This window comes from Hyperolius riggenbachi, chromosome 12 (assembly GCF_040937935.1).
Source record: "Hyperolius riggenbachi isolate aHypRig1 chromosome 12, aHypRig1.pri, whole genome shotgun sequence".
Classification (NCBI taxonomy): Eukaryota; Metazoa; Chordata; class Amphibia; order Anura; family Hyperoliidae; genus Hyperolius; species Hyperolius riggenbachi.
The window spans coordinates 201081423-201103035 of record NC_090657.1 but is presented as its reverse complement, the minus strand read 5'-3'; the positions used below and the strand labels follow the sequence as shown (position 1 = coordinate 201103035).

General features: G+C 46.4%; 1 protein-coding gene across 2 annotated transcripts in view; it reads right to left on the bottom strand.

The window, feature by feature from the left end:
* LOC137541173 (zinc finger protein 271-like) overlaps positions 1-21590 on the bottom strand; it is a 52800-nt gene extending 31210 nt beyond the window's left edge. The window contains exons 1-7 of one of the 2 annotated variants that reach the window (XM_068262345.1): positions 21485-21590; positions 15055-15438; positions 13611-13716; positions 13076-13240; positions 11417-11550; positions 6224-6344; positions 4658-4807 (exon numbers count right to left, since the gene is read on the bottom strand). In XM_068262345.1, the coding sequence (XP_068118446.1) occupies positions 4658-4807; positions 6224-6344; positions 11417-11550; positions 13076-13240; positions 13611-13716; positions 15055-15393 (1015 nt within the window). In that variant the 5' untranslated portion in view covers positions 15394-15438; positions 21485-21590. The remainder of the gene's footprint in view (positions 1-4657; positions 4808-6223; positions 6345-11416; positions 11551-13075; positions 13241-13610; positions 13717-15054; positions 15439-21484) is intronic. The other variant, XM_068262344.1, reaches the window with a different exon arrangement.
* Between the last annotated feature and the right edge of the window lie 23 nt (positions 21591-21613).

Here is a 21613-nt window from a genome sequence, read left to right as displayed (position 1 = left end):
GATGGAGCCAAATACCGGGGAATCTTGGAAGAAAACCCCTTGGAGTCTGCAAAAGACTTGAGACTGGGGCGGAGGTTCACCTTCCAGCAGGACAACGACCCTAAACATAAAGCCAGGGCAACAATGGAATGGTTTAAAACAAAGCATATCCATGTGTTAGAATGGCCCAGTCAAAGTCCAGATTTAAATACAATCAAGAATCTGTGGCAAGATCTGAAAACTGCTGTTCACAAACTCTGCCCATCTAATCTGACTGAGCTGGAGCTGTATTGCAAAGAGAAATGGGCAAGGATTTCAGTCTCTAGATGTGCAAAGCTGGTAGAGACATACCCTAAAAGACTGGCAGCTGTAATTGCAGCAAAAGGTGGTTCTACAAAGCATTGACTCAGGGAGCTGAATAATTAAGCACACCCCACTTTGCAATTATTTATTTTATTTTTTTTAATGTTTGGAATCCTGTATGATTTCCGTTACACTCCTCACATGTACACCACTTTGTATTGGTCTTTCACGTGGAATTCCAATAAAATTGATTCATGATTGTGGCAGTAATGTGACAAAATGCGGAAAACTTCAAGGGGGCCGAATACTTTTGCAAACCACTGTGTGTGTGTGTGTGTGTGTGTGTGTGTGTGTGTGTGTGTGTGTGTGTGTGTGTGTGTGTGTGTGTGTGTGTGTGTGTGTGTGTGTGTGTGTGTGTGTGTGTGTGTGTGTGTGTGTGTGTGTGTGTGTGTATATATAAACACACACACACACACACACACACACACACACACACAGAGGGGCTGGAGCACACGACAGGAAAGCAGCAACAGGGGCTCTTGAGGACACTTTGGCGCAGTTGGTGAGCTTGAACTCGTTAAAGCGTAACCAAGAGCCCCTGTCACTGCTTTCCTGTTGTGTGCTGCAGCTCCTCTGTATTTATATATTTCTTATGGAGACTGGGGATCTCCAGTGCTGCGAGCATGCTTTGCATAGTATTGCATATAAATTTGGTTTGTGCTGCTCATCCCGATATATATTATTTTCCCCTGTGAGCGTCCATAACCACGCCCACCTCTAGCACAGTTAAGCATATAAATGAGCGAAGCTCATAGTTCAGTCAGTAGCTAGTAGAAGGTGAAGTGTTTTTAGTTTCCTTTCTCCCATTTAGTTGACCCTTGGGCTTTTGGCATGGTTCCCACTAGAACGCTGATAAAAACTAGCATTTCCACTTGCATCCAGGACAGGTCCACTAGGAGATTGGACCGCCAATCCCTGGGACAGGAAGAACAGACAAGTTTAAATAGCCCCCTCCTACCACCTACGTTCAGTGTTCTTCCTGTCCCCGGGAAGGACAGACACAGTTTCCTGTAGCCAGAGGTGAAGTGCTGGGGTTTCCTGTAGCCGTATGGAGCATCCCTCTCAGAGGGGATCCCAGGCGACCGTCTCGGCGGTCAGGCAGCAGGTCTCACCCGGCGGAGCTCCACTCCACCTCGGAGGTTGCGGAAGTTCATCCGCCTTGAAATGATTGCACTAATGCAACTCATGGGGCGGGCGTGCGTTCCACGGGAGCTCCCGGTGGAAGTCGCTACTCGGTAACTTCCACGGGCTGGAGGCGGACCAGGGCTCCACGTGGGACGTCGTGCTGTATAACTTACCTCCCGACTGGACTACTGCAATGCTCTCTACACTGGCCTTCCAAAAAAGGACTTGTACCGCCTACAGCTGATACAGAATACTGCTGCCAGACTGCTAACCAACCAACCCTGTCACTGCCACATAACGCCAGTCCTGCACTCCCTTCACTGGTTACCTATGGAATGGAGTGTCCTATTCAATATCGGCTTACTGACATTTAAATCACTGAATAATCTGGGCCCTGGATACATGAAATAAGTTTTGCAGCTGCGTAGCAATCCTGGCCTTCCTTGCCGCAATAGCAGTATAGGGGGTGCTATTGTGGCTGGGAACGCGAAGAATCACTCGCGTTCCCAGCCTGGCGGCCAGTGATGGCGAAACCGGAAGTGGCCGCCGGCGGGTCCAGGAGGATCGGAGCAACTCTACATGGGCACCGATCAGCTGCAGGAGGCTGAGGGAAGCCCCAGCTGAGTAAAACTCATTTTTTTTTGTTGACTTAAGGTTAACTTCAACCCCCTTGCCGTTCCAATTGTGTCGGCAAGGGGGCGGCGCAGCACTTTTTAAAAAAAAAAATTTTAAATCATGTAGCGAGCTCAGGGCTCGCTACATGATAGCCGCTGACAAGCAGCATCCCCCTACCTAAGCCGATCGCCGTCGGCGCTCTCTGAAAGCAGGAAATCCCATTCAGAACTGGATTTCCTGCTGGGCTTCCCCCATCGCCATGGCAACGAGGCGGGATGACGTCACCAATGTCATGGACGTCAGAGGGAATCCCGATCCACCCCTCAGCGCTGCCTAGCACTGATTGGCCAGGCTGCGCAAGGGGTCTGGAGGGGAAGGGGGGCGGCGCGGCGGGTAGCGGCGATCGAAATATGCACGCAGCTAGCAAAGTGCTAGGTGCGTGCAATAAAAAAAAAAATATGCAAATCGGCCCAGCAGGGCCTGAGAAATCCTCCTGCGCAGGTTACCCCAAGCTGAGCTCGGGATAACCGGCAAGGAGGTTAAAGTGTACCCAAGGCAGCACAGGGGACACAGAAGAATGTTCCCTGGTCCATGAAATGCCTCTATGTCTACCTCGCTCTGCACTCTATGCCCCCTCCCCCCCCCCTTTCTTCCCGCATGCAGAGTGCTGTGAGCCCCTGAAATTGCTGACATGAAGCTTGTCGGCATCTTGAGGAGGAAGAGGCAACCTTAGCAGGAGAGCCACTCCTGAAAAATGCCCACCGGGGGCCCTCCTAATGCCACTTTCCAGGCTCCAGTAGAGCAGTTTTGCCTCTCCTCCACCTCTCCCACCTCCCTGCACTCCGCTCTGTGATGATAGACTCAGGGCAGAGCTTCCATCGTCATGACCCCAGGAGTCACAGAAAGTGAAACGGAGGCATTGCTGGCCACAGGAGCAGCGGAGAGCGGTGGGGATTGTGGCTGCCTGATCAAGCCAGCCCCAGGGATCAGGTAAGGTACACGGCCTGTAGGGCTGCACGATTTTGGGTAAAAATTGAAATTTTCTGTCAAAAATTGTGATTTCGATTTTTTTCACGATTTTTTCCAAAACAAGCTTTAGCACTAAATTTACAATGTACCCCTGAGATTGAACAATAGTGCGTGGACTGTGGTGTTTCTCTGAGGACTGGGTGGGGGTGGGGGGGGGGTGGGGGCGGGGTAGCGGCATCCTAGTGTAGTGTACAGTGCTGTGCACAGCGGGTTTTGGGGGGTGGGGGGGGGGCTTGGGTGTGGCGGCATAGCTAGCATAGTTGCCCCAGTATAGGGAGTTTAGTTGCCCCAGTATGGCTAGTATAGTTACCCCAGTATAGCTAGCATGGTGCCCCAGTATAGCTAGCATGGTGCCCCAGTATAACTAGCATAGTGTCCCAGTATAGCTAGCATAGTGTCCCAGTATAGCTAGTATAGTGTCCCAGTATAGCTAGTATAGTGCCCAGTATAGTTAGTATAGTGTCCCAGTATAGCTAGTATAGTGCCCCAGTATAGTGCCCCAGTATAGTGCCCCCAGTATAGCTAGTATAGTGCCCCAGTATAGCTAGTATAGTGCCCCAGTATAGCTAGTATAGTGCCCCAGTATAGCTAGTATAGTGCCCCAGTATAGTTAGTATAGTGCCCCATTATAGTGCCCAGTATAGCTAGTATAGTGCCACTGCCCAGTATGAATAGGTAGTGCCCCAGTATAGCTAGTAAAGTGCCCAGTATAGGTCGGTAGGTACGCGGTACGGGACTCGGGGGGCGGATCCAGTGGCAGAAGCAGTGCATATATATGATGTTAATGAGCCGGGCAGCGGAGGGAGGTGAGTCCAGTCCGGAGCGGCGCTTCACACACAGCTTCACCAATCGCTGAATAGCGATGGTATGACGGCAGCGGTAGGCGGAGCTGTACTAGAGCGTACAGCTCCGCCTACCGCCTCCGTCATTCCATTGCTATCCAGCAATTGGTGAAGCTGTATGTGAAGCGTCGCTCCGGACTGGACTCTCCTCCCTCCGTTGCCCGGCTCATTAGCATCATAAATATGCACTGCTTCTTCCACTGGATCCGCCCCTCGAGTCCCGTACGGCGTACCTACCTAGAACTGTGTGCCGCTCTGCACTGGACGCGCCTCTCCCGCCCCCACTCATTTAAAACCGAAAACCGCCGGATACAGACGATCCCCAGATGGTCTTCACAGGAACCGTGGTTTCGGTTTGAAACCGAGAAATCGTGCAGCCCTAACGGCCTGTCTGCACTCACACTACACACCAGTATCTCAGCTCTTACCCGTCCAGCGCCGTGCTCCTCTCCCCCTTGCTCTGGTCCTGTTCATTACATGCGCCTCTCCTCTTTACTGTAAGCTATCATAATACGCTGCGGTCGCCTGCCGCAATACAGCTCTAGTCCTCCTTGTACTTCAGCATTAGGGGTTACTCCATACGGTGTGACCCTAGCCGCCCACGTGCGCCATTAGACATGCCCGACCCTGACGCATGCTGATAGTATCAATGCTATGCACAGAGCAACATTTTCAAAGAGCAGACAGCCAGTAGCAATACTTACTTACGTCGTTCTTCCCAAACAGGACTGCATTACAGATGGGGCAGTGCTCCTTCTGCACGTTCTCTGTATGCTTCCGCAAGATGTGCATCTTCATACTGGCATTCTGGGTGAACCTGGCTGGGCACACATTACATGCATAGGGCTTCTCTCCTGAAGCACAGAAAACAGCTCTAATGACAAAGAGGTACACTGAAATATTACAGCTAAACTTTAATGGATGGCAGAAGTTATCTTAACTACTTGAGGACTGCATTGTCCCCCCCCCCCCCCCCCCAAAGACCAGGCCATTTTTCAACAAATGGGCCACTGCAGCTTTAAGGGCTCGCTGCAGGGCCACACAACACAGCACACAAGTGATCACCCACCCCCCTTTTCTCCCCACCAACAGAGCTTTCTGTTGGTGGGGTCTGATAAACCCCAGCTTTATTTATTTATTTTTTATAAATATTTTTTTTTTCTTAATACATTTCCTCTGTTTTTTTTCTATGAATTATTTCCCCAGCCAACCCTCCCTCCCCCTGCCAGCCAAACAGTGCAATCGGCTGTGATAGGCTTCAGCCTATCACAGAGGATTGCTTTTGTCCCTCTGGAGGGGACAGCCGAGTGACACGGCTGGCCCCTGTACAGCGCTGCCCTGCCTTAGATCGCAGCACTGTACCGAGTAAATGTCTCCTAGTGGCAATCGCCGCTGGGAGATCAGATCGGGGATGTGCGTGCATTGGTGTGCACGATCCCCTGCAAACTCCGCCCCAAAGACCTTACGACAATAGGCGTTAGGCGGTCGTGGGGCTGCCGCCGCATCCACGCCAATTGGCGTGGAGCGGTCGTAAAGTAGTTAAACGATACATGAGGTGAGTAAAAAATGATTTTTACTTACCAGGGGAATCTTCCAGCCCCTACAAGTCATGTGTCCCTCGCCGCAGGTCTGGTCTTCTCCCATCTCCAGCTGGCAGCCTCTGAAGATCATGACCCATGCCCAGAAGACGCCAACCCATCCGGGGGTCATCAGTCTTCAGAGGCTGCCAGCAGGAGACTGGAGAAGACATGAGCTGCGGTGAGGAACACACGTCAATTGTAGGTGCAGGTAGAAGCCCCAGGTAAGTAAACATATTTTTTTATACCAGTTGCCTGGCAGCCCTGCCGATCTATTTGGCTGCAGTAGTGTCTGAATCACTCCAGAAACAAGCATGCAGCTAATCTTATCAAATCTGTCAATGTCAGAAATATCTGAACTGCTGCATGCTTGTTCAGGGTCTGTAGCTAAAAGTATTAGAGGCAGAGAATCAGCAGGACAGCCAGGCAACTGGTATTGTTTAAAATTAGTTATTGTACTGACATTTTCTGCCTGTCAATATCCATTAGCTGTTTACTGTCAGAAGAATGGGAGTCCCTTCCCCAGCACACAGCAGATCACATGACTTAGCCCACCCTCTCCCACTGCCACAGTGCAATTCTCAGAACTCAGTAAAAAGTGCCACAAGCAGCCTTAAAGAGGAATTACGCAAAACAAGAAAATGTACACTACTCCATACAAAACCTCTTCTGCTCCCCACAGCAATTACAGACCTGTGTGTGTTCTCAGGTGCCTGCGCAGTTTGAAGGCGTCTGTGGCTGCAAAGGGGCACAAGTCACACATGAATGGCCGTTCTCCGGTATGAGAGCGAATATGAACCTTCATTCTACTGGCCTGAAAACAGAAATGTTTGGAATAAGTCAGTATTCTGCAGTATATAAACACTAAAAACTTTATCACGCTATCACAGCTTCCCAAACAAAACATACCCAGCACTTCATTAACCACCCTGGCGTTCTATTGAGATCGCCAGGGCGGCTGCGGGAGGGTTTTTTTTTTATAAAAAAAAAACTATTTCATGCAGCCAACTGAAAGTTGGCTGCATGAAAGCCCACTAGAGGGCACTCCGGAGGCGTTCTTCTGATCGCCTCCGGCAAGCATAAGTAACAAGGAAGGCTGCAATGAGCAGCCTTCCTTGTTTGGCTTTCCTCGTCGCCACGGCGACGAGCGGAATGACGTCATGGACGTCAGCCGCCTCCGATCCAGCCCTTACGCTGGCCGGAACTATTTGTTCCGGCTGCGCAGGGCTCGGGCGGCTGGGGGGACCCTCTTTCGCCGCAACTCGCGGCGGATCGCCGCAGAGCGGCGGCGATCAGGCAGCAAACGTGGCTGGCAAAGTGCCGGCTGCGTGTGCTGCTTTTTATTTGATGAAAATCGGCCCAGCAGGGCCTGAGCGGCAGCCTCCGGCGGTAATGGACGAGCTAAGCTCGTCCATACCGCTAAGGTGGTTAAAGGGATTTGGTAAAACAACAAATGGAGAAGGGAGGCAGCTTAAAGAGAATCTGTATTGTTAAAATCGCACAAAAGTAAACATACCAGTGCGTTAGGGGACATCTCCTATTACCCTCTGTCACAATTTCGCCACTCCTCGCCGCATTAAAAGTGGTTAAAAACAGTTTTAAAAAGTTTGTTCATAAACAAACAAAATGGCCACCAAAACAGGAAGTAGGTTGATGTACAGTATGTCCACACATAGAAAATACATCCATACACAAGCAGACTGTATACAGCCTTCCTTTTGAATCTCAAGAGATCATTTGTGTGTTTCTTTCCCCCTGCAGCTATCTTCCACTGAAGTGTCAGGCTGTTTCTTCCTGCAGAGTGCAGACAGCTCTGCCTGTATGTAATTCCTCAGTATGTGAAAGCCCAGCCAGCTCAGAGGAGGATTTATCCAGCTTGTAAAAGAGAAGAGAGAAGCTGCCCTAATTTAAATAACACACAGGCAGTGTGCAGAGAGGGGCCAGGAGGGGGGAGATGCATCACAGAACCACAACACTGAAGAACTTGGCAGCCTTCCAGACACAGGCTGACAAGTCTGACAAGAGAGAGATAAGTTGATTTATTACAGAGATGGTGATAGTAGAACGTGCTGCAGTAAGCCAGAACACATTAGAATAGCTTTTGGAACTTGTAGGATGATAAAAAACAGGATGCAATTTTTGTTACAGAGTCTCTTTAAAGAGAATCTGTATTGTTAAAAATCACACAAAAGTAAACATACCAGTGTGTTAGGGGACATCTCCTATTCCCCTCTGTCACAATTTCGCCACTCCCGCCGCATTAAAAGTAGTCAAAAACAGTTTTAAAAAGTTTGTTTGTAAACAAACAAAATGGCCACCAAAACAGGAAGTAGGTTGATGTACAGTATGTCCACACATAGAAAATACATCCATACACAAGCAGGCTGTATACAGCCTTCCTTTTGAATCTCAAGAGATCATTTGTTTGTTTCTTTCCCCCTGCAGCTCACTGCAAGAACAAACAATCAGCTTGTAACTCTTAAGACAGCTCTGCCCGGTTGTCTGTAATTCTGCAGTATGTGACTCATCAATATGTGAACAGAGGATTTATCCAGCTTGTAAAAGATAAGAGAGCAGAGAAAAGCTGGCTAATGTAAATAACACACACACACACACACACACACACACACACACGAGTGTGCATAGAGGGGGCATGCATAGCAGATCACACTGAAGAGTTGGCAGCATTCCAGACAAAGGACGACAAGTCCGACAGGGGAAAGATAAGCTGATTTATTACAGAGATGGTGATAGTAGAAAGTGCTGCAGTAAGCCAGAGCACATTATAATAGGTTTAGGAACCTGTAGGATGGTAGAAAACACAATGACATTTTTGTTACAGAGTCCCTTTAATGTGATATGAAAAAAGAAAATAATATTTCTGCTGGTTTCCATTTGTACCATTTCTCTGTGATGCCAAAAGTGAAATCCTTTTTTTTTTTTAACTCAACTCAGTGTTAAAGGGAACCTAAACTGAGAAGGATATGGAAATTTCCTTTTAAAGTACTACCAGTTGCCCGACTCCCCTGCTGATCCTGTGTCTCTAATACTTTTAGCCACAGCCCCTGAACAGGCATGCAGATCAGGTGCTCTGACTGAAGTCAGACTGGATTAGCTGAATGCTTGTTTCAGGTGTGTGATTCAGCCACCACTGCAGCCAAAGAGATCAGCAGAAATACCAGGCAACTGGTATTGTTTAAAAGGAAAAATTCACATCCCTCTCAGTTTAGGTACCCTTTAAACACATAAGCAGGGCGGCCATGGCGACGGGAGCGTGATTGAGGGACGCGCACGGCCATGGCCACGCAGGTGCACTGGCCCAGCGACTGGCCAGTTGCCGGAAACTAAACTAGCTGGCTGTGGGGGACCGGAGGATCGTTGAGAGATGCTGCGGGCACAGGTTGTCTGCAGAGGGCGGGATGGAAGCTACAGGTAAGTGAAACTTTAAAAAGGTTACTTTAAGTCAGCTGAGGCGGCCGATAACGACCGCCTCAGCCGACTATCAGGCATGTGAACGGCACCAGAAGGTCCCCTAAGTCCAACCAGTGAGCTATCCCCTGGACGGATCTACTCAATCTCATCTCGCCAATCCCACTGTTCGCACCGCTCCCTCCCCCGCCACGTGACATCACACCAGCCGTTTGTCGTCTTCCCCCGCATAGCAATATAGCGCGTTGTCAGCTATACAGATGACACACGTGTGCAGCCCGGCCCAGCAACGTCGAACAAGAGGATCAGGTGTAGATCTCCCACAGTTGACATGCGTTGGAAGTGTGTACGAGATGACATACTTGAACAGCTTGAAAAAGGGCAGATTGCCCGAAACAGCGGAGCTGTCGCTGGTTGCTTGATCTTCTTGATTTTATGATGCTTTGATACCAAATAAAAGAGCTTATTTATTGAAGACGGTGCTGACTCATTGGAACACTTACTTGGAAGTGTGTACTAGTCCTTACATTACTGCTTAATTATCAGGTTACTGTCTCTCCCACAGCAAACATAACCTTGATAACAGGCTTGCATCACTGTGTAAATCTTCAAAGAGAGGGATTCAATTACCTACTGGTCATAGTGTCCTTACGTTTCTGAAATGGGCAGTTTCTGTTATTTGTTTACATATATACTTGGGGAACTAACTATTTTTAGGCAGTTTTTTTACTTTTGGATGTTACAACCCCTTTAAAGCCAAACTACAGTAATTATTTATACAGTGCTTACTGTTGCCCTACAGTAAGCAATAAATGTTACTAAAGGTGGCCATGCATCTGTCAACTTGGCAGACAATCGACCATCCGATTCGATAATTATTCGATATTATCAAATCGGATGAAAATTGGTGCCGCCCAGAACAAGCCCAATCAGCGATACGACCAACTTTAGGCCAAAATTAATCAAATGTTTTGAGCGGAGATACTGGGAAAGCTCGGCTGTAACGACGTATAATAATCAAATAATGATCAAACACGACGCAAATGCCTGGCCGCATCCCCCAGGGTGCCTGTGCATACTTTACTGTTACGCCGATGCGTCTGCCATACTTTCTCATTGGTTGCCAGTGTACTGCACATGAGGCGCGTGTGACATCACACACTCGCCCCACGCACTATAACACTGGCAAGCACATATGGCATGAATGAGGAAATACAGTGCGGATACCCAGGGGACAGCGTGACAGGAAAAGTATGAATGCACTGGCACCAGGGGGTACATCAAATATTTGGGGGGGGGGGGGTGGCGTCACAAGGCCGACAGCTGGAAGGTTTCATGCTGAAATCTATCTATTGGGCACGTTGGGTAGCAATCTGCCAATGTATGGCAGGCTTAATATTAGTCTGATGTCATTTGACGGCATATTTACACTTTACTGTTCCTAAAAGATAGCATTGCTGGTTCAGGACAAATTATAAGATTGATTTGTAGATAATTACTGAGCAAATAAAGTAGAGCAAGTACTCTTTCCCCTGTATACATTGTTTACGTAGTATAGTTAAAGGGGTCCTTAAGCCTAGAAAAAAAAAGTCAGTTTTACTCACCTGGGGTGTCTACCAGCCCCCTGCAGCCGTCCCGTGCCCTCGCAGTCACGATCGGATCCCCCTATTCTCCGCTGCCAGCTACTTTCAACTTTGCCGACAGGCTTACTGTGCAGGCCTGGCCACGTGTCTCCTTCTACGCGTTCCCATCTGCAATAGCGCCCTGCGCAGGATGCTATTGCAGACGGGAATGCGTAGAAGGCTACGCGTGGACAGGCCAGTCGGCAAAGTGATAGTAGTGCAGGGGGCTGGTAGAAGCCCCAGGTGAGTAAAACTGATTTTTTTATTTCAGGCTTAAGTGTCTCTTTAAAGGAACTCCAGCCTAAACAAACATACTGTCATTAAGTTACATTAGTTATGTTAATTAAAATAGATAGGTAATATAATCTCTTACACACACTGTTTTAAAAGAACAGGCAAATGTTTGTTTTCCTGATGGCAGCCATTTTTTTGGTTGAAAGGAGGTGACCGGGAGCATGAGACACAGTTCCAACTGTCTTGTGTCCTGAGCACCTCTCCCAGTTTCTAGGCAACGTGAACAACATAGGAAATCCCATCATGCTCTGCACAGCATCAGGGTAAAAAAGGCCAGGCTTTTTTTCTTTGATGGGTGGGGCTAAACTAAAAATGCAGCTAAAAATGATGCTTTGGTAAGAAAAACAAAGTTCTGATTCTGTGAAACTGTTAAACACCAAGCCTTTTCAGTTCTGCTGAGTAGATGTTTAGTCCGGAGGTTAACTTTAAGCTCAAGTCGAAATGAAAAGTTTGAGTACTAACCCTCTCAGCTATTCGTTTTAGACCACAGATGAAATTTCATCCCTTCTTAATTGATCCGTTTCTACGGTCTCCTACTCACCTCTACACTTGTATAATCGCAGTAGCAGCACTCGAAGGGCTTCTCCAATGAATGTATAGATTTGGTATGGCGGACTAGATCTGTTCCTGTTCTATAAGTCATGTCACAATCTTTACATTTGAAAGGGCGGATGCCTGTAAAGTATAAAATACTGTCTAAGTAAAATAAATGACTCACAAGGCTGCATTCATCATTTTTGCTCAGGGATGTCACATGGTCTACATTCCTATTTCATTTAAGAGTTACTAGCACAGTAATCGACTCTGACATCTGCAGTTAGACTAGAGTTCACAAGTTTCTAACTCCTTATAACATTTTTAGAAAACCTGTGAGAACAAAAAGTAAGATACTGCCCTAAGTAGTGTGAAGCCTCTGGATGATCCATAGCTTCCCATGTCCTCCTCAGCCCCTCCGCTGCTGGATGGGATACTCTTCTTCTTTGCAGCCACGCACGCTACCACCAATCGCGCTGCTCTCCTGCCGCTGTAGCCAGCTTGTTCTGCTGTTGGCATGACAGTAGAGCTCCCTGAGCTGGCGGTCAGCAGCTGATTTCATCAGCCCACGTCCAGCAAAAAAAAAAAATCAATAACGTATGAAGGATCCGTCTGTTGTCGTCATCAACACTGTTAACTGTGTTTTTGCCTAACAACATTCAAAACAATAATGTCATCATGCTTGCCAGAGGTTTAAAGTGTATGTGAACCCAAGCATCAAACCCGGTCATACAGTATCTGGACTGCTGTAAGCCATATATAAATTGTTTTTAATGTCCCTTGTTCCAAGCTGAAAATTCTCCTTATATACAAAAGGTCAACTGATCTACACAGCAGAAGCCATGCTAGCAAATAAAACCACTAAAAGACAATTATTTAGCAGCTGTGTTAATTCAGCACTTGGCAACTAACAGATCAAAAGCCAGTGACTTTCATTGGCTAGATGGTTTCTACTTCTTGGGCCAGTACAGATTTGGATGTTGATGAGTGTAAACATTTTCCCAACATACACATTAGATAGGGGGAAGGTAGAGCTATAGGCCTGTACATAATGTTGACCGATGTTGCCCGACGGGGATAAGGACTTGACCCCCTTGGGCGACATCGCTGGGCCAACACTGAGAGACGTGAAGTCAGTTGTGTAGCTGATGCGCACTCTGTTGCTTTTGGGAGAGGGGGGGAGCTGCAGGTACCAGATGTCCCGCAGCGGGTGGGGGAGAGTGAGAACAATGAAGTTGGCCATTGCTTGGGCAAGTTGATCTGCTTGAGGTGTAGCGGTCATGGGCTGCTGTACACATGCATGTGTTATTATCGATGACTTTGATAACGAGTGTATATTAGCCTGCAAACTGCAGAAAATTGACTGCAACTGCTTGACTGGATAAGCCGCTAGAAGCTGTGATTTGCTTATTAGAATAAAGAGTTTTTGATCATCACTGATCTCTGCTATTTAGGAACTCCTTGTACTGGTTGTGCCCATCACAAGAGGAATATCATTCCAGCTAGCAGAGTAAAAAGAGAAGGGATCTATGTGACCAATAAAAATATGCATGGTCAGTTTGCTAGTTTGTGGTTAGCTTCAGCAAGTCTAAACCAAAAGAACTTTTCAAAACATAGAAACTCACAGACTAATGGAAAGACGATCGTATTTCCTGCTATCTCTTACCCATGTGACCATTGAAGTGAATCCGCAACTCCCTAGGAGAAGGAAAGGCTTTCCCACAAATATGGCAGTTATGTTTATTGGAATGTTTGCGCATGTGTCGCCGCAGAGCGGACAGTTGAAACGAGCTGAACTTGCACTGGCCGCACCGGTAGAGAGTTTTCATTCCTGCAAAGGAAGATGAGGAGTAAATGGCAAGCCTGCACATACAAAGCTTATGTCAGGACTTTTGTTTCATCAAAGCAGTGCTTTTAAAGTGGACTTATACAGGACAGAAGGAAAACAGAGAAATCCACCTTGTATGTATTTAGAGAGTTTAGTCTGTCTAATCCCCCCTCATCAGTGACTAAGCACAAGTTGTAATTTGATCCCTTAGCTGTGTTAGCTGACTGCCACGGCAGAGAGCTCATTCGTAAATACAGGATGTTAACAATAGGTCTGCTTCCATGAAAGCAGGAAGTAGACACTGCAAATCTATTGCAGGATTTGTATCAGCTGTAACAAAGAAATGTTTTTCTGTAGGAGACCACCACCATACCCATCATTTCTCCTTTAGCGTAGGAAGGAGTGGGAAGATTTTGCAAAGAAGAATCTGGAGGTGCAGCAGCTGGTATCTGCGGACTCTCAGCAGCCTGTTCCACTACCTGTGGACAAAAGTGCAACTCTTATCAACAAAATACAGCAGCAGAATATTTTCTTTTATTCAAGGTCAGCACAATCTCACGCAATCAAACACCTGATTCCATGGCAGAGTATCAGGAGGACTGCCAGGCAACTGGTATTGTTTAAAGCAGGAGGATTAGTCATACTATGCCAGGGAAAAAAACACATATAGAAGTAGATAAATACTTGATCTACTTACATAACACATGTATTGTACCATCCACGTTTTTTATTTCAGTGAATTTTATATAGTAAATGAAGAAAATGCTGTTCCTGGAGGGAACCATGTATTTTGCCCACAGTTTGAGGCTAAATACTGATGTCATTTCTTCCCTTAACTATTGTTTTCTTTTCTCCTCCAATCGCTGATTCACCTCAGCCTTGCTTGTAAACACAAGTGAGCAGAGGATCATATTTCACCTAGGCAGCTAGGCAGGGAAATAAAGGGAAAAGGAGGAATATATTATAGATAAAAAGAACCCCCCAGCATGCAACTGAATGGCAAGGGCTATTAAAGGGCCAGTGCTCCTAAAGTATGTGAGAACTCCAAACCATAACAGCAGAAAAAGTTTTGAATGCAGGATTAACTTATTTATCACTTAACCACCCTGGCGTTCTATTAAGATCGCCAGGGTGGCTGCGGGAGGATTTTTTTTAAATTAAAAAAAACTATTTCATGCAGCCAACTGAAAGTTGGCTGCATGAAAGCCCACTAGAGGGCGCTCCGGAGGCGTTCTTCTGATCGCCTCCGGCGGCCAAAAGTGACACGGAAGGCCGCAATGAGCGGCCTTCCGTGTTTTGTTTACTTCGTCGCCATGGCGACGAGCGGAGTGACGTCATGGACGTCAGCCGACGTCCTGAAGTCAGCCGCCTCCGATCCAGCCCTTAGTGCTGGCCGGAACTATTTGTTCCGGCTGCGCAGGGCTCAGGCGGCTGGGGGGACCCTCTTTCGCCGCTGCTCGCGGCGGATGGCCGCAGAGCGGCGGCGATCAGGCAGCACACGCGGCTGGCAAAGTGCCGGCTGCGTGTGCTGCACTTTATTTCATTAAAATCGGCCCAGCAGGGCCTGAGCGGCATCCTCTGGCGGTAATGGACGAGCTGAGCTCGTCCATACCGCTAAGGTGGTTAATACACTCAGACCAGTTGCTGTTGAAATTTGATTTTTGTGGTGACAATACCGCTTTAAAAAGGAAATAAAAATGGCAGCCTCCATATCCCTCTCACTTCAGATGTCTTTTAAGCAAAGGTCTATGCTTGTTGCTCACATTTTTGACAGTGCATAACACAGAACTACAATATTAGTATTGTTTTCAACCTACCTGAGCATCTTCTGACACAGCAGAGTGAGTCACTGGTGGAGCTGCAGGCGTTGCACTTGGCTCCGGCAACAGTTGTTCGACCTGAGGCTGTGAAGCTACTTGCACTTCTTGGATCTCAAACACTTGTTTGTTTTGGTCAGCACTATAGTCTTGCTCTTCCCTCTGTATACCCGTAACCTGCACTCCGACAATGGAGCCATCAATACCCCGGACCGGAACCACATGGTACTCCGACACATTGCTAAAAGCCTCGTTCCCATCCAGCATCTTGTACACCTCAAGTGCTAGCTCGGCCTCATTGTGCACAGCGTTCTGTAGGCAGATTACCTCTCCCTCCATGTTCTTGGCCTGGATCCCTCAATTACCCACCTCCACACTGAAACCCTGCAAATAAAAAAAAAAAGGGAAAACAAATATTTTCAGACATCTATGAAAAACAAATGTATTCTCTTAGGTAAGCAAATGATTACAGATAGTTCCTGACTTACGAATACTCAACTTACAAAAGGCCAGAAAATCTGAAATATTATTCTGTGGGAGTAAGGCCCAGTTTACACTTAGGCCTGGTGCACACCAAAAACCGCTAGCAGATCCACAAAATGCTAGCAGATTTTGAAACGCTTTTTCTTCTTTTTCTGTAGCGTTTCAGCTAGCATGTTGCGGTTTTGGGAAGCGTTTTTGGTGTAGTAGATTAAGATTTCATATATTGTTACAGTAAAGCTGTTACTGAACAGCTACTGTAACAAAAAACGCCTGGCAAACCGCTCTGAAGTGCCGTTTTTCAGAGCGGTTTGCATTTTTCCTATACTTAACATTGAGGCAGAAACGCATCCGCAATCCAAAATCTGCAGCAGCCCGGCAGTATGCGTTTCTGCAAAACGCCTCCCGCTCTGGTGTGCACCAGCCCATTGAAATACATTACCCAAGCGTATCCGCAGCCGCAAGCGGATCGCAAACCGCAGCCGAAATGCTCTGGTGTGCACTAGGCCTTAATCAGTTGGTACGCGTTATTTTTTATTTTCTTCTCCATAGCAGTGCATTGTGAAAAAGATTTCAGTTACAACGCGTTAAGTGTAAAAGGTGCCATAGGAAAACATGGGCATTACTTTGAAAATCAGTTGTCCTTTCAGTTAAAACTGATTAAAGGGGCACTATGGCGAAAAATTGTAAAATTTAAAATATGTGCAAACATATACAAAGAAGAAGTACATTTTTTTCCAGAGTAAAATGAGCCCTAAATTACTTTTCTCCTATGTTGCTATCAATTACAGTGGGTTGTAGAAATCTGACAAAAGCGACAGGTTTTGGACTAGTCCATCTCTTCATAGGGGATTCTCAGGGATTTATTTATTTTCAGAAGCACTTAGTGAATGGCAGTTGCTCTGTCTAACTGCCAAAACCTGTGTAGCGAGCAGGGAAGCTGGCCAGCATAATTGTTTAAATCCTTTTTAACCTCCCTGGCGGTTAATTTTTTTTGCCACTTAGGCAAAAATCCTTTTTTTTTTATTTTTTGTTTTGTTTCATGTAAAGCTACCAAAGTGGTAGCTACATGAAACACCACTAGAGGGCGCATGTGTCCCTCTAGTGCGATCGTCGCCGGCATCAATAGCAAACAGGGGAACGTGTATATAACGCGCTCCCCTGTTTGGCTTCTCCTGTCGCCATGGCTACGATCGAAATGACGTCATGGACGTCAGCCGACGTCCTGACGTCAGACGCCTCCGATCCAGCGCATAGGCGGAACTCATTGGTCCGGGCAGCGCAGGGCTCTGGCGGGGGCCCTCTTGCGCCGCTTCGTGCGGGCGATCGCCGCAGAGCGGCGGCGATCGAGCTGTACGCGCGGCTAGCAAAGTGCTAGCTGCGCGTACAGCATTTTAAACTGAGCAAATTGCCCCACCAGGGGCTGAGATATCTTCCTGCGCGGCATAGCCCGAGCTCAGCTCGGGCTTACCACCAGGAAGGTTAAGGGAATATCTTTATAAAGAATAAAAGCTGAGCCTTGCTGAGAATCCCCCGATGAAGAGATGGACTAGTCCAAAACCTGTCACTTCTGTCAAATTTCTACTATCTACTGTAAGTGACAGCAACATAGGAGAAAAGTAATTTATGGCTCCCTTTACTCTGGAAAAAACTTACTTCTTATTTGTTTGTTGGCACATATTTTAAATTTAACAGTTTTTCGCCATAGTGCCCCTTTAACCACTTGAGGACCACAGTGGTAAACCCCCCTAAAGACCAGGCTGTTTTGCATAATTAGCCACTGCAGCTTTAAAACCAAGCTGCAGGACCGCACAACACACGAGTGATCCCCCCCCCCCCTTTTCTCCCCACCAACAGAGCTCTCTGTGGGGTCTGATCGTCCCCCAGTTGTTTGTTTTTTTTACAAATATTTATCTCTATTTATTTTTATTAAAAATGTGTATTTTTGTGTTGTTTTTTTTCCCCTGTCCCTCCCGCCAGCCAATCACGGCGATCGGCTGTCATAGGCTTCTGCCTATGAGAGCCGATCGCTCTCTTGTCCCCCAGAGGGACAGCCGTGTCACACGGCTGTCCCCAGTACAGCGCTGTACATGTAAATATACGGTGGTTTTGCCATCTTTACAGTCTCTCGAGCGGCGAGAGACTGAAGGTGGGGCGGAGCTCCACCCACGAGCAGGAGATGCGCGCACAGCCTGCACGCGATCTCCTGCAAAACAGAGCCCCAGGACTTGATGCCAATCGGCGTTAGGCGGTCCTGGGGCTTCCGCCGCGACCACGCCCATCGGCGTTAGCCGGTCAGCAAGAAGTTAAGTGTAAACGTGGCCTCAGTCAAACTTTTTTTTTTTTTTTTTCAAAAAGAACTTATAGTTTGAAAAAACAGAAGACCAGGGTTTGAATCTCGTCTTTCCCTGTTCAGTAAGCCAGCACCTATTCCCTAACACTGATACTGCCTATAGAGTGTGCCCGCAGCTCTGGAGCTTTGAGTCCCCCAGGAGAAAAGCCCAATATAAATGCTCTGTGTCTTGTCTTGTATGTCCCTTCATACTTGCATTATGCATGTCTTGGATTCATTATTAACATTTATATAATACTGTCATCTTCCACAACACTTTACAGAATACACAGTCTGATCACTATCGGTCCATCAGACCAGCTCTCCGTCTAATCCCCATTAAGGTGCATACACATGTCTGATTTTTTCGACCAACTGTCGTTCAAACTGGTCGTAACAGATATAGTGTAACATCCTTGTCACAGGCTAAAGCCTGGTAAACACAATGCAGTTATACTTCAGATGCCATTTCCGGATAAGAAAATGATCAGATTGAGCAAGAAAAATGTATAGCCTCCTGATTGCCAGCCACTGATCTGGAGCTCTTTTTCTCGATAGGACATGCTGGAAAATGATTATCGAAATAATGGCTATCATTCCATGAGTATGTCCCTTTGATTGATATCCAATAGGAAAAATTATCAAAATTCTGAGCAGAATTAAAAAAAAAAAAATTGTAACCGATGCTAGCTTCCTTCTATGGGCTCGATTCTCTAAACAGCGGTAGCTGTTAGCACGGGCGTGCTAAGCAGTTACCATGTGCAGCACCGCTCACAGACTTTTGTGCGCGCAAAGTCCATTTGCAAGAGAGAACGCTGGCTTTTGCAGCGCCGATCACTTGCAAAAGTCCGTATTATCGCGTGCAAATGTCCATGATCGCGGACATTTGCGCGCAGAACATTAGAACAAAGTAAAGACTCATTAGTAGCAAAGAAAAGTCTCTCATATTTTTATTTACAATGATATAGTTTTTTTAATAACATGCATCATTCTATCACAGTTGCATGTTTAGAATTCACATACTATAAAGCCAAGCAGAAATAATGACCCTTTGAACTATCCTGCAGTAAAACCTTATCTCAAGCTGTCTCTCACTGTTTCTTGACTGTCTAAGTGCTTCAGAAAACAGGACTGTATTAAACCCAGCTGGTCGAATAGCTCAGTGAAGCTCTCTTGCATAGATAAAAACTGAAGTGTTTTTAACTCTCCCTGTACTGTAAAATGAAAACAATTAGACTTTTCTTTGCTACTACACATAATATTCATTATCTCATAAGCTAGGCTGTGGAGTCGGAGTTGAAGTCGGAGCCATTTTGGATACCTGGAGTCGATTGTTTCATAAACTGAGGAGTTGGAGTCAAATGATTTCTGCACCAAATCCACAGCCCTGGTAAGTATTAGACTAAGGAGTCGGAGCCATTTTGGGTACTTGTAGTCAGATTTAAGGGGCCCATACACTCAGCCGATTTTCTGGCCGACCGATCGATCCCGATCGATCGTCTGCAAATCGGTTGGCCAATCTACCGATTAATGGCCGATTTCGATGGATTTCCATCGAACTGGCAGGGTGGAAAATTTAGGTCGATCTGATGAGATTGCTTATCAGTTTGCAATGGCCTTAATGGAAATCTGATGGCAAAAAAATGCCATCAGATCGAATTTCAATAGATTTCAAACTGAAATCTATTGGAATTCTATCCTGGTAAAAAATGTTCTAAAAACGCATCAGATAGATCATCAGATGCATTTCTTATCTATCTGCTGCCAATCTGACGAGTGTATGGGCACCTTTAGAGGTTTCATAAACTGAGGAGAAGAGATGGCCTGAACTGTTCTACAGAGAACAGTCCATGAGGAATGACCTCAGGGTCACTTCCTTGTTCAACAAGGAAAAAAGCTAGCACGTCCAAAGTTAATCTTTATTGGTTCCATGTAAAAAATATGGCCGTTTCGGAGCCACGTAGGACCCCTTTATCAAGGCAATATTTATTCGGAGGCAAAGATCTGTCTGCTGCTGTGGAAAAATTCCTACAAAGAAAGTGGGAGTCTGGCTCCTCTAACACTCGCTGAGAGCGACGTGCCTTGTCTGGGATCAGCAGACAAGATCAGCGGCTGCTGATCCTAGACAAGACACAACGCTCGTGGCGTAGTGGTTAGCGCTTTCGCCTTGCAGCGCTGGGTACCCGGTTTTAATCCAAGCCAGGTCAACATCTGCAAGGAGTTTGTATGTTCTCCCAGTGTCTGCGTGGGTTTCCTCTGGGCACTCTGGTTTCCTCTCACATCCCAAAAAACATACAGATAAGTTAATTGGCATCCCCCTAATTTGGCCCTAGACTATGATACATGCACTACACAATACATACACATATGACTATGGTAGGGACTAGATTGTGAGCCTCTCTGAGGGAAAGTTAGCAACAAGACAGTATACTCTGTACAGTGCTGTGTATATGTCAGCGCTACATAAATACTTAAATAAAGTGTAAAGGGGGCCTCAAACACAAGAACAAGACAAACTCCACACAGACATGTCCTGCTCGAGATTAAACCCTGGGCTCTAGCACTTCAAGGCAAGAGTGAACTCTTTGCCCTTCACACACGTAATTTACTTCTATATCTATCAGCATTTGTTTCATGTATATGTCCCTTCATTTCTGTCACATAGAATACTATCTATTGGATTTGTGTGTAACACATCTGTCAGTTCACATGTTACATACCTATTTGTCCCTTTGGTCATTGATGGTCTGTATTCATTAATACATATGTCACTTGTACTGATGTTAGGAATGTGCTTGTCAATTCCTATATTTGTCACACACCTTGGACACCTGTAATGCATGTCTGAATCCCTTCATAGGTGCATCATTCATAATTCTGTCCATTTGTGTCACAAAAATCTATACCTTCATAGATATATCTGTCTCTCCGTCATTGTGTCAATTATCTGTGCCCCACCATACGTTTATCATCATTTAGCAATTACTTTTGCCATGCATGTCTAAGTCAAGTCTCCTAACACATATCGTAGTTTATATACAATACACATTAACATGTAGAGGGCTTTTCTCCTATAGGACTCAAAGCGCACAGATATGTCTCAGATTAATACATACAGTAGTTGCAGGGTGAACTTTGTTACTGAGGAATTGGTCAGGTGTTTATAATTGCCAGATCAAACAGATGGCTTTTCAGTTTGGACTTAAATGCACACAGGGATGGAGATGTTGTAATTGGGTGTGGCAAGAAGTTCCAAAAAGTGTTGAGGCAACATGACCGAAGACTGTCTCCAAAGGTTTTGACAAAGGACTCTGGGGGTGACCAAGTTATTAAATTCTTTTGAGCTAAGATTGTGAGAGTTTGTTTCCATGTGTGTCACATGTCACTATTCCCTAATAGTAGTATTACATACATATCTGCCTCTTCATACACAGATCAGTGATGGTCTCCTGTAGCTGCTACACACAATAACTCGCAGGCACATTTGTCATGGAAATCCCAGTATAATAGCCATGGGTGATATAAGTCTCCCTCCCTCACACATATATAGGTGACACAAGCTTCCCCACCCCGGTAACTCATAGCACAGCCGCGTTCCTCCCTATCTCTCATACATACGGTTCTCCAGTCATGTAAACAACAGGGGGAAGAAGTTCTCTGCAGCTCTCTCACGTCGGAAGTAGAAGAGACTTCCTGTTAGAGGCAGTTCACGTTGACCCCAGAACGGTCACGTGTGCGGTGTCAAGG